This window comes from Anomaloglossus baeobatrachus, chromosome 6 (genome assembly GCF_048569485.1).
Source record: "Anomaloglossus baeobatrachus isolate aAnoBae1 chromosome 6, aAnoBae1.hap1, whole genome shotgun sequence".
Classification (NCBI taxonomy): Eukaryota; Metazoa; Chordata; class Amphibia; order Anura; family Aromobatidae; genus Anomaloglossus; species Anomaloglossus baeobatrachus.
The window spans coordinates 415,221,595-415,235,406 of NC_134358.1; the positions used below are offsets into that span (position 1 = coordinate 415,221,595).

Sequence of the window (13,812 nt, forward strand, 5' to 3'; positions counted from 1 at the left end):
GTGACCCCAACGACATCGCGTTAGCGATGTTGTTGCGTGTAAAGCGGCCTTAACAGTGCCACAGGCTGATCGCCTTCATGCCACGCCGCATTGATGCAGTAATTCATGTATAAGGAGCCCCGATGAAGTATTGAGTGCATTTACTGTACATGCTTTTCAGTAGGCACCAACATTTCTGAGTTTAAAATAATTTTTTCAGTTGGTCTTATACTGTATAATCTAATTTTCTGAGATAATGACTTGTGGGTTTTCATTGGCTTGCAAGCCATATCATCAACATTAACAGAAATAAACACTTAAAATACATCACTCTGTGTGTAATGACTCTATATAATATATGCATTTGCCTTTTTGTATTAACCCCTTTACGATCCATGCCGTACTGGGTACGTCATGGATCGTGTGAAGTTAATCCCCACGGGATGTCGTGGGCAGTCCTCGGCGATCCGCATACATATCAGCTGATTTCAACAGCTGACATGTGTGCCTGCTAGTCCCAAGTGGATTCGCGTTCCACGCGCGACTATTAACCCCTTAAATCTTGCTATGTATTGAATTACTGAAATAAATGAACTTTTTGATGATATTCTAATTTATTAAGATGCACCTGTATATACTTATATATACTACTCACAAAAAGTTGGGGATATATGAGTTTCTGGTGAAGTTTCTGGATGCCTAATGGCAAAATTCAAATCAGTTGTTTGATCCATGAATCGCCCACAAAATGGCAGGGTTCAATTAGAATTGGTATATATAAAGAGTCCTCCATGAGACAACATGAGACTAAAACGACACCTAACATTTTATCAACAGTACCTCACCAATGCGAGGCATCAAGTGCAAATGAGATACTGAGAGACTGGAAGAGTCACAGAAGTGGACATCCTTTGGCCACATCCCACACTGATGACTGCTTCATTGTGAACAATGCCCTTCCAAACCGCATAATGAATGCCACACAACTCCAGGCACATTTAAGGGAGGGGAGAAGTACCCAAGTGTCATGTCAGATCATTTGATGTGATTGTCATGCATGTGCCAGGGAGCATCAACCCTGGACAATGGACCAGTGGGCCTCAGTTCTGTTCAATTGATGAAATTTGATTTACACTGAGGAGAAATAATGGTGCCAATGATGTTGAAGGACGTCAAGGAGATCGCTATGCATCAGCCACTGTTGTCACCAGATGAGCCTTTTGTGGTAGTGGTGGTGGTGTTAGTGTGGGCAGGTGTGTCTAGTCAATACAGAACTACCCTACACTTTGTGTATGGTACAGTGACAAGCGCCTACTACTTGAATAACATCCTTAATCCAGTCTTTTTGCCTCTACATGAACAACACAGGTCTAATTTATTCTTCATGGACAACAGTGTTCCAGCTCATCCAGTTCGTATCATTGGGGAATGACTGCTGGAGACTGGGGTACCTCAAATGGAGTGTCCTATACTTTTTCCAGACCTGAATCCCATAGAAAATATTTGGGATCAGCTGTGTCACCATGTAGAGGCTTATAACTCTGTACTCCAGTACCTCAATGACCTGAGGTCCGCCCATCAAGAAGGGAACAGCATGAGATATCATTGTTAAGATGTAATTGATGCTCAAGGCCAGATGACAAATTATTAAGACATTTACTTTTTTGGGGAGAGTACACAGTGGTGTAACTAGAGTGATGAGTCACAGTACAAAGTTTGGACCTGAGCCTGCCCCTCCACGTACACCAACACTCAGGGTACGGGATAATGATGCCGACACTTGGGGTACAGGATAATGATGCTGACACTTGGCTCTTTCCCTCAGCACCCAGGTTTCCTATGATCTGAAATTCCTCATTCTTTCAGCACCCAGCTTTTCTATGTTCTGATATTCATCTTGTCATCAGCACCCAGCTACCCCATGCTCTGCTATACATCTTTCCCTCAGCAGCCAGCTTTCCCATATCAGATCATGGGAAAGTTGGGTGCTGAGAAAAGATGTATAGCAGAGCATGGAAAAGCTGAGTGCTGAGGGAAAGAGTATTTTTCCCTCTGCACAATATTTTCCCATCCCATGCTTGTATCTTTGTCCTTCCTCGTATATACAGTGCCTTGCAAAAGTAGTCAGCCCCTGGAGGGAGTTTGCTGCACTGAAAGTAAAGGGGACGAATAATATTGCACGCCCCACTTTTCAGTTATTTATTTTTTTAAAAAAGTTTAAAATGAGCAATACATTTCGTTCAACTTCACAATTGTGTCCCACTTGTTGTTGATTCTTCACCATAACATTACAATTTTTATCTTTATGTTTGAAGCCTGAAATGTGGGAAAAGGTTGAAAATAATCTAGGATGCCGAATACTTTTGCAAGGCACTGTAGTTCTCCAAATACAATAATGGCCTCCACATAGCCTTCCATATAGTATAAAGGGTCCTACATAACCCTTTATTTATTAGAATGCACCCCAATAGTCCTCCATGCATTATAATGCATTTTCCATAGTCCTCCATATATAAAGTAGCCCTCATAGCCCTCCTATTATTATAATGCAACTCCCATAGTCCTCCATTATAATTCACCTCATAGTTCTCCATATATTATAATGCACCCCCATAGTCCTACCTGTTTTATAATGCACCCCTATAGTCCGTGTATACGGTAGCCCCCAAAGTCCTCCATATAATATGATGCAGCCTCCATAGTCCTATAGTATATGTATTATATTGCATCCCCATAGACCTTGATATATAATGCACCCCTATAGTCATGTATAAGATGTTCTTCATATTGCATTATGCAGCCCCATACTACTGCATGTATAATGCACCCCTATAGTCCACGTACAAGGTGTCTTTCATATTACATTATGCAGCTCCACAAACATCCATGAATAATGCACCTCTATAGTCGATGTATAAGGTGTCCTTCATATTGTTTTATGCAGCCTCATAGACCTCCATGTATAATGGGCCCCTATAATCCATGTATAATGCACCTCTATAGTCCATGTATATGTTGTCCTTCCCATTATATTATGCAGCCACATAGACCTACATGTATAATGCAGCCCCATATACCTCCATGTATAGTGCAGCCCCATAGACCACCATGTATAATGCAGCCCCATAGACAACCATGTATAATGCAGCCCCATAGGCCTCCATGTATAATGCAGCCCTATAGATCTCCATGTATAATGCAGCCCCATAGGACTCTGGCCACCATATACTCACTGATTAAAAAAAACAAACAACAAGTACTCACCTCTCCTCATTCCCCTGCAGCTCCGGCCAGAGCATCCCACGTCATGCATTCTGCGCTCTGCAGTCTTAGTAGAGTAGTCACATAGTGGTGACATCACTGCATTCGGCTGCACTGTGACGTTGAGTGCAGGCACAGGGGGAGAATGATGAAGCATGGAATGGAGCGTGCCGCTCGATGCTTCATCATTGCTGTATGCGATGATGGGCGAGGGTGACCCGGTGCCACCACTGCTGACATTGGGCCCCCTAACTCACGGGCCATATAGCGGCCACGTGGCCTGCCACAGAACAGTGCAGCTCCTCTCTCACAGAGAGAATCCAGCTGCTGATCTGCAGAGCAGGCGCCAGGCACCTAACACTACGATGGCGACCTCTTTGACTGCGGTCATTATGCCCCTGGGAGTACACCCCCCACTGTTATCTTTTGTTTTGATAAATAGTTTGAGATGTGGAGATCACCACTGTATGCTTCTACTTAAAACCCTTATTTCATGATAAAATATTACTGTAGTATGAACATTTTATGTTTTACATAAATTCCACCCGAAAGCCAAATATCCTTTTTTTTGAGTAGTATTTAGAGAATGTATTTGTCACTATTCACTATTCACAGGATAGTGCGGTATTCGAGCTATTCGTTATATTGCGATTAATTGTGTATTTGCCTTGTTGTTTTTGGATGTCCCGCCCAGCCGTTTTGGCGCCTGATTTGCAGTTACTAAACATGCTGGGGTTCTTAACCAATCACAGTAATTCCGGAGCCATCTTGGTTGTGGCATTACTGTGATTGGCTGGCCACACAGCACCATTGGGTCTACAAAAGCCTTTCGCTGCCATTTTGTGTACATTGCATCGGAGCCAGCGTTGTATAAGTATATGGATAGAGTGAGCAACTGCTAGGGAGAGTGCAGGCTTCTTAATAACACAAAAAGCCTTTTTCAGGGCTACCTGCATGGTAGGTCAGTGTAGTGTAGGGAGGGACAGATTTCTGAGTAAAGAGAGTGTTTAAAGCAGCGTGTGTCACTACCTCAATAGTACTGTACAGAAACCAGAATACAATAGCTCTTTTAAGAGCTGATAGCACTGAACAAAGTCACAGCAGGGAGGGAGAGATTGTGGATTAGGTAGGGAATCCTGCCCTGTTTCCACAATATTTAGGGGTTTACAGCCTGCCTTGTGGCGTCCAGATCAGCCACATTAATATGTTGCTAGTGGCTTTTGCAAATAATTACAAAGCAGTACTCTAGCAATCAGTGCTGCCTGATACAGTAAACAACTAGAAAAATTCTATCCATTTCAAATTAATCAGAGGTAAAATCCATCTCTGAAGGAGGCACCTCCAAACAAACATTAAATATCCGGAGGACAAGGAGTTAATGCTTCAAAATTTATTATGCGATTATAACAACAAGAAAGTGCAAAGTGCTTTACAAAGTATTAAGTTAGAAAAACTCCATGATACCGTACTAATCATAACTGCGGTCAAAGTACCACCCGTGGGTCACATGCCGCAAGCACAAATTCCATACAAACATATAATAAACAGGAGAAAAGAGGAATAAATAGTGCAAATATTTTATTGTCAAAAATTGGAACAAAGGGGGTTCAAGTGGATATACATAAAACGAGTGATTAAAAACATGCAGACATGGGAGCTGGGTGCCGGCACGTATAATGCATTATTCTAATAGAAAAAGATGGGTACATGAAGATAATAAATACCAGTGGAGTAAAAGATGTAAAAGCTGCAGGCAAAATGCTATATTAAAGTGTCAGTGCATATATTTCCATATCAGGATGCCTGCATGGCAAATGTTTTTAAAGTGTTACATGCATAAATAGCCTGGCTCACAGGGCATAATAGCCACTATTAGATATAAGTACCCACCAGTAAAGTGCAATCGTGCAGATGTCAATAGTAAGAGTCCAGACAGCCAGATCCCAGGAAGAAGAGTTCCCCCCAACCCACCAACACGTGTTTCGCTATTTAGGGGGCCTGTGCACCCCGTTAGCTTCATCGTTCTTTTACCAGACACTCTAAGTAATGGTGTGTTGTTTATGTGGTATTTTCAACACTATGCTTTTTTTGTTTTAATTGTCTGTCTTGTTATATTTTTACCACATTTTTGTTTACTACAATGTGGGGGCTCATTCTGTATATAGGCGGCTGTGCAAGGCTCATACTGTATATAGGGAGCTCTAGGGGTGCTCATACTCTATAAAGGGTATATATGGAGGCTCAAATTGTATACAGGGGTTATGTGAAGGCCTACCCTGTATATAGGGGGTGTCAGCATACCTAATTCTGCTCAATATTAAGTGATACTGTAACACTCTGGGGTCGAGGGGTTTTCATGTCGCCGGACCGGGGGTGCAGATCCTCTGCGTCGTCATGGGCTCCCCTGGCCCGGTTTCGTGACACCGAGACGTACAGGAAGGAGGATGATGGGGATAGTAGTAAGATGGATGCCACCTGTGGTACGCGGCCAGGGAGTAGCCGCTGCTGCAGAATTCCTCACCGGGTCAGGTGTAATGGCAGCCGGGATGGTGTCTCTCCCTGCAGGCGGTGCGGGTGGATAACGAGGGCAGTAGTCCACAGGAGCGCCGACGAGCGGGGTGACGGCAAAGACATAGACGACACAGGAGGGCTGCGGCTCAAAGTTCTTTTTACTCACAGTTCTTAAGATGTTCCAGAAGTGCCGGAATCCGCCGCGATGGGCAACAGCCGGTCCCGGGTAAATCAGAAGCAAACACCGGTGTCTGTGCAGTGTGAGACCTCCTTTCCTTGCGCTTGGTTGTTGATAACCATGGCTTGAAATGGCTTGGGGACCCCAGTGTCTCTGCTAAGTGTCCCGTCCCATATGCAGGTGGCGTGGATGCTCGTCGTGGGCCCTAGCTGCAATCCCAACCCATATCATCATATGTGTCATTGTGCTCTGGGCAAATGGATGGTGAACGATGGGATTTGAAATCCCTTTCCTCTGCAGATTTTGGCAGACAACATAGAGTATAATCTGCCTTAGGGCTTCTGTACCCTGTCAGTGCTGGCACTGTGGGAATGGATAGGCTCGACCTCCAGCTACCATGTTCTCTCCTCTGTCTCACTATCTCCACTGGCTGTCTCCCGCCCTCTTCCAGTCTGGCTGGTTCTAGCAGGAGAAGCTCTCAAGCAGCACTGTCTCCTGCGACCATTTGTTCAGAGTCTCAGACTTTTCTGACTAGAAACTGGTTGTGTGTTTCATTCACTCCCTCACTCAGTGCCCCCACCCTTGGGATGACTCTTAGTGGCTGTTGCCCAGGTAACCTGGAATTCCCCAGACTGTCTAGCTTTCTGTGTAAAGGTCCAGTCACACTAAGCAACTTACCAGCGATCCCAACAACGATAGGGATCGCTGGTATGTTGCTAGGAGGTTGCTGGTGAGATGTCACACTGCGACACTCCAGCGATCCCACCAGCAACCTGACCTGGCAGGGATCGCTGGAGCGTCGCTACACGAGTTGCTGGTGAGCTCACCAGCAACCAGTGACCAGCCCCCAGCGCCGCGTGGAAGATGCTGCGCTTGGTAACTAAGGTAAATATCGGGTAACCAACCCGATATTTACCTTGGTTACCAGCGCACGCAGCTACACGTGCAGAGAGCAGGGAGCAGCGCACACTGAGCGCTGGCTCCCTGCTCTCCTAGTTACAGCACACATCGGGTTAATTACCCGATGTGTGCTGCAGCTAAATGTGCACAGAGCAGGGAGCAGCGCACAATGCTTAGCGCTGGCTCCTTGCTCTCCTAGCTACAGCACACATCGGGTTAATTAACCCGATGTGTCCTGCAGCTACATGTGCACAGAGCAGGAGCCGGAACTGACAGTGAGAGCGGCGGAGGCTGGTAACTAAGGTAAATATCGGGTAACCAAGGACAGGGCTTCTTGGTTACCCGATGTTTACATTGGTTACCAGTCTCCGCAGAAGCCGGCTCCTGCTGCCTGCACATTTAGTTGTTGCTGTCTCGCTGTCACACACAGCGATGTGTGCTTCACAGCAGGACAGCAACAACTAAAAAATGGCCCAGGACATTCAGCAACAACCAATAACCTCACAGCAGGGGCCAGGTTGTTGCTGGATGTCACACACAGCAACATCGCTAGCAACGTCACAAAAGTTGTTCGTTAGCAGCGATGTTGCTAGCGATGTTGCTTAGTGTGACGGGGCATTTAGTGGTGATTCATAGCTAGATGCTTTGTGTAGTGAGAAAACAAACACCAGTGGATAACCCCTTCATCACCCGAGTCCAAGTATTGTACTTTAAGTCAGATAAAATACCCTGTAGCCACTGAGCCTCAGGGGCGCCACAATACAATCAATATAAAATAATTATAAATAATATGTTAATATTAATTTTGAGCAGAATTAATCTCAGCCTATTGGTTCGGTCCACCACAACAGTCACATTATCTCATTCAAACCCTCGGGAAAATTAATTTCCCCATCTCGGCTCTGTTATGCATAGTGTGGTCATTTTGCATCTGCAGACATGCTCCAGAGCACCTGTGTATTAGTCACATGACCTACGTCATGATCTATCATGACATATTATGTGATGCATCATCAGGGCTGGAGGGGGCCATGCCAGCTAAACTGCCCGCTTCCTTGGCAACTCTTTTCTGCCCCTGTAAACGTCCTAAAAAGAGGGATCCTAAAAGTCACCCCACCAAAGACCATACATTTATCACCTATACTGTGGATATATTAATATTGCTTTTCACTCATTTGAATTTCACTTTAGATGTACTGAAATTGGAAAATAACAGTACATGGTTGTATAGGCTTCTTTTTGTGTATATAATATGGTATATGACATAAATATCACACATAGTAATGTAAATACCTTTAGATTGTACATATCTTACAAATGGAAGAATGACTTACTTGAATTTTGGTCTGCCTCTGATAACTTCAAGATTTTCAAAAATACTCAGATCATTGTACATTTCTGGTAACCACGTAACCACTAAATGACCTGGAACACAAATATTGTGCATTATCTGTCTATAAAGCCATGATAGACTGTTTTGGGTCACATTCATCAAACATGCTGTGAGTTTTCTTTTGGATCTGCAGGCAGTGAAATATAGTAGCAGGAGAGTGTATGTGTAACACCCCAGCAGCGGTTGAACCGCTCGGATCCGGACATCAGTACTCGTGGTTCGAGGGTCTCCGGACCTGGGGGCTTAGGGTCACACCCAAATGAAGAAGAGGGTATTTACAGGGGAGATATATGTAGTTTGTGATGCCACCCGTGGTGTGCGGTGATAGGGAGCACCACCACTGCCTTTGGGAGTACCCGGGGTGATGGAGTGGGGCAGATAGATAACGTTACCCTCCACGGGTAGGAAAAGGCCCTGGGGTTCTGGATGGTGGGGTGCCGTGCAGGGGGGAGCGCAGGCTCGCTGGTAGCAGGAGTTAATCAGGTACTCACTCAGCAAGAAAGCAGACGCTGACAACGTGGTAAACCAAACCTCTGGGTGCCGCTGCCCTCTTGGGGGAGCTCGTCCACGTCCCGTCCCCTGCAACACTGCCTGGTGGTCCGTGACCTGCCTCCTGGCACAATATTTTTAGAGTGTCCTTTGTGGCCCATAAACTTGGAGTTTACTGGGCCCCGCTCCCCACTGTGGCTAAGTAGAAGAGCTTGCTCTCGGGAGCTCACGCTTGGGATTTCAGTGGGCCGCTTGTTTGAAAAGCCCTATCCCCGATCATTGCGCTACTGCCCCCGATCTCTGAGCTTCGAGGGAACAGTCCATAGAGGCCTGTCCTCCGCTGGTTAATTGCCGGGTCACCTAAAGCTTCTCCCCAACCTAGGGTCCGTGTACCCCGTCGTGCCTTCGGGCCTGGACCGATAATTAGGCTCAGGCTGCTGACCGTCCTCCAAGACAGGTCCCAGGCACCTAGCCTTAATCCAGTGCGACCGAGGGTCCGACTCCTCTAGGTCCAGACCACCGTCTGCGACCTAGTCTGCTTCTCCCCTGGGAGCTACAACTCCCAGCTTCCTCTGAGCTCCTCACAGCTTGAGGGCTACCACTCGACTGACTTGACACCTCCCACCTCCAACCTGACCCCTAGGTGGGCGGCCCTATTCCTGCTTAAGCAGCCCACTGGTGTCCCTGGAAGGTGTGGTGCTAGGTGTATCTAGGATTTGTGAATGCTGGTGGAGGCAGTACTGCAGATTGGGTTCCCAGAACCATGGGGGTTGAGCCCTGCACAGGGAGAGAAAGATTGTGCAGAACCCTGTGACTACCAGGGCGTCACATATGCGCTTTGAACAAATGTCATCCATATTTTGCGGAAAGATATGTACATGTGAATTGAAATACAGTGTGGATCTGAAATCGAACCTGTCAGGTCCAATATGCACCCAGAACCATGAGCAGTTCTGAATGCATATTTTTTTACTTTTTTTTTTTACTTTTTTTTACCTTTTCACTTAGTTTATTTATGAGACATTTCCCCACAGGACTTTGATCACAGCTAAAATGTTCTCCAATACTTGATCATTGGAGAACATCTCAGATGTCAGAGCTGCACTGAGAAAGCCTGAGTGATCATGCTGCAGGCATGATCACACAGGGTTTCCATAGTAAGGTGACCCGGAGGTCGTCATTACGACCTCGGGTCACCATGATAATAATCGGGCCTTCGCGGTTACATCGTGAGTGTCCTGATCGGTGGGGAAGTGGGAGCACAATCCCTCCCCCACTCCCTTAAGTGCCATAATCAGTATCGATCACAACATCTAAGTGGTTAAACAGCCAGGGATGGCACAGGCACTATCCCTGGCTGTGAGGGCCAATCCTCGGCAGCGATCGCAGATGCACAGTTCTATGTGCCCCCGCATTCACATGTCCATATAGACAGTGGAGGGCTGATGCTGCTGTCAGATTCCCTTTGATGCCCTAAAATACTTACAATTAAGATATTGAAAATATATATACTTATGTGGAAAAGCAAAGTTTGTATAATTATTTTTAAAGTAAATATACTCTTAAAAGGAACCTGTAAGGTGGCTTTTGTTGCTTAATCTGAGAGCAGCATAATATAAATATTGAGAAGCTGATTTCGAAGAACATGTAACTTGCTCAGCAGTTTGCTGTAGTTTCAATACAGTCAGTGTTTTATCAGCAGGAGAATATCACTACAGGACTAGGTCTCACATGCATGCCAGACCAGCTAATCTGTGTAACCTCGCCCCATCACTAATTAGCAGTTTACTCACAATAAACAGTGTACACAGGAAGCTGCCAGTCAGGGGTGTGGGCGGGGTTATACAGCTGAGCCATTTGAGCACAGCTACATCTTCAACAGAAAAAATAAGGATTCTATCAAAACTGCACCAAGCAGCCCAGTAAGTGACACATCGCTGGGGCTCTCTGCTCCTATATCATTCCATGGCAGAATCACTTCAATACTGTGATAACGTCTTTGCGAATACAACTCCAATTTAGCTAAAGACTTACAAGCACCATCCTAAGAAGTACATTAGATACATTACGTACATGTAATATATTTCAAACTGACCTTCTTGTTCGGTAACTAACCTGTTATTTCTCGAATACTTTTTAAGATATTCAGTTTTGCTTGGTCTATTACAGGAGTCTTGGTGTAATTGTCACTAAAATAAATGTAAAAGGTTTTTAGTTATTGTCTGTATATTATTAAAAATCAGATATTTATTTATTATTATTATTATTATTATTATTAATAATAATAACTAAAATAAGACAAAAAGAGCAGCAAGTCATGTGGCTTGTGACATAAAAAATATGCATGTGATAATAAGGGATCACAAATTTGGACCCCCTATTTGGTGCAGCAAAACAGCAGCCAGTGCTGTAGTACTTTATGGTCTAGTCACTAAGCCAGGGGTGAGCAATTAATTTTCCCATGGGGCCGCATGAGAAATTGTGATGGTTTTAGAGGGCCGGACTAATATAATTACCTCAGTTCTACCCAATACTATATATAGTATATACTATCCCATCATAAACAAACAGTAAGTTAAACAATACAAAGATTCAATGAAAATATGGAGGACCTAATTACATCATTATTTAATGAGATGATGAACGTTAATTAACTTGTGATTGTTCACTTTAGAAAATTGTCAACTTTACAGTGTTTAAAAAACTAAACCTCACATCTTGACCAAAAATAGCACGTTTTTCAGACCGGCATCTGATCAGATCTGGGTATGACTTGTATATAACCACCCTGTATCCACACTTACTGGATGCGCTCTACATAACTATGTCCTCATTTATCCACTTCAAAAGACATCTCTGAGGTCACGGATCCCGGCAGATACTGCTACATGGCTGGTATGTGGGGACCAGCTGCAGCATCTCCCTCGCGCTGATGGGCACACGATCAGGCCCTGTAATGGCGGTGCGCCGCTGTAGGGGGCAGGGTAGGGGGCGCGTGGTACCCAATGTAACGCCGGTACCAATAGCAGTTTCGGGCTCTTCTCTGCGCTAATTCTATGTACCAGACATGCTCTAGTTATATCCCTATATACTACACCTGTATTATACTACACCCCCCCATATACTACATCTGTAATATGCTACACCACTACATCATTATATACTACACCTGTATTATACTACACCACTACATCACTATATACTACACCTGTAATATACTACACCCCCCATATACTACACCTGTAATATGCTACACAACTACATCACTATATACTACACCTGTATTATACTACACCCCTATATACTGCACCTGTAATATGCTACACCACGGCATCACTATCTACTACACCTGTAATATGCTACACCACTACATCCCTATATACTACACCTGTATTATACTACACTCCCTCATATACTACACCTGTAATATACTACATCCCCTTATACTACACCTGTAAAAAATTACATCACCATATACTACACCTGTAATAAATTACATCACCATATACTACACCTGTAATAAATTACATCACTATATACTACACCTGTAATAAATTACATCACTATATACTACACCTGTAATAAATTACATCACTATATACTACACCTGTAATAAATTACATCACTATATACTACACCTGTAATAACTTACATCACTATATACTACACCTGTATTATGCTACACTCCCCCATATACTACGCCTGTAATATGTTACACCACTACATCACTATATAGTACACCTGTAATATACTACACCTCTATATACTGCACCTGTAAAACTACATTCCCATATACTACATCACTACACCCCAAATATTTGTCAACAGTTATATCCCTCCTTCAGCCCCCCACCGCCCCCCATTGTCACCGCAGGTTACTAGTAACCACTCACCTCTCCCTCCTTATTGTCCCCTCTTCAGGCACCTCCGTATGGGCCCCCCGCTGAGCTGCTTCTTCTCTCCGTACGAGCCCCCCGCTGAGCTGCTTCTTCTCTCCGTATGGGTCCCCCACTGAGCTGCTTCTTCTCTCCGTACAGGCCCCGGCTGCTGCAGCTTCTTCTCCTGCTGGGCGGGAACTTTTTAAATGACACACGCACGCCATACTGATGACATCAGGACGCGTGAGTGTCACAGAGAAAGGTGTCGGGCAGGGAACAGAGGAGATATTCCTGCATTCCGCTGCCTACACTGTGCAGACCTGCAGGACCGCTCCCTGCCCTGCACGCAGCGTGTGATGGGCGATCTGACCAGCAACCTTCCCGGAGCCTGCAGCTCCAGACAACAGGTCAGACTGCACTCATCACTGACCAGCCAGCAAGGATGCCCTGAACCAGGCGGGCTGGTCACAGAGAGTAGGCGGGCCGGATGTGGCCCATGGGCCTCCCCTTGCCCAGGTCTGCACTAAGCTGTACTGTAATACTGGGTCACACTGTAAAACTCCCACCACACAATCCATCAACAAGAGGACTGTCATGCAGGAGAAATTTCAATATTTGCAAAGGATACTAAACTCTGCAGGGTAATCGACACAGAGGAGGATAATTTATCATTGCAGAATGATTTATGTAAGATGCCTTTCTTGAAAAATATAAAATTACAGGTTATGGGCACTAGATTCTGTAATGGGACATTGATCCACGGAACCGGTCTGATTTCCATATGCAGAGGTGGGAAGGAATTTTTCCCCTAACAAAAAAGCAATTAGTGTCAGCCCCATGGAGTTTTTCCCTTCCTCTGGATCAACATGTTAAGCTATAGGTTCAACTCAATGGACTTAAAGAGAACAACCACCAGTATTTTGCAATATGAGGTAAAGGCAGTACCATACAGGCACTAAGATGCTGAATCCAGCCACACCTGTTGTAGAAAGATCGGATGCTTGGCTGCAGAAATATCTTTAATCAAAGTTGCAGAAATGCACTGCACTTTGATTGATGGGTGCAACGCAGGCAGGATTTTGTGGGTTAGGTATTCACTGTAAAGTCCTCCCCCGGCGTCTTCCTGAATTTTCTTCATTTGAATATCGTGCACGTGTCGACATTGCTGCTGTTGGTGGCACGTGCATATTGCCACAGTAATTCTGTCTTCATTAAAATGGAGC

General features: G+C 44.9%; 1 protein-coding gene across 1 annotated transcript in view; it reads right to left on the reverse strand.

The window, feature by feature from the left end:
* Positions 1-13,812, reverse strand: part of LOC142243948 (epidermal growth factor receptor-like) — a 191,565-nt gene that overhangs the window by 24,963 nt on the left and 152,790 nt on the right. Inside the window, exons 12-13 of the mRNA XM_075316140.1 lie at positions 10,827-10,900; positions 8,164-8,254 (exon numbers count right to left, since the gene is read on the reverse strand). Of these exons, the coding sequence (XP_075172255.1) occupies positions 8,164-8,254; positions 10,827-10,900 (165 nt within the window). The remainder of the gene's footprint in view (positions 1-8,163; positions 8,255-10,826; positions 10,901-13,812) is intronic.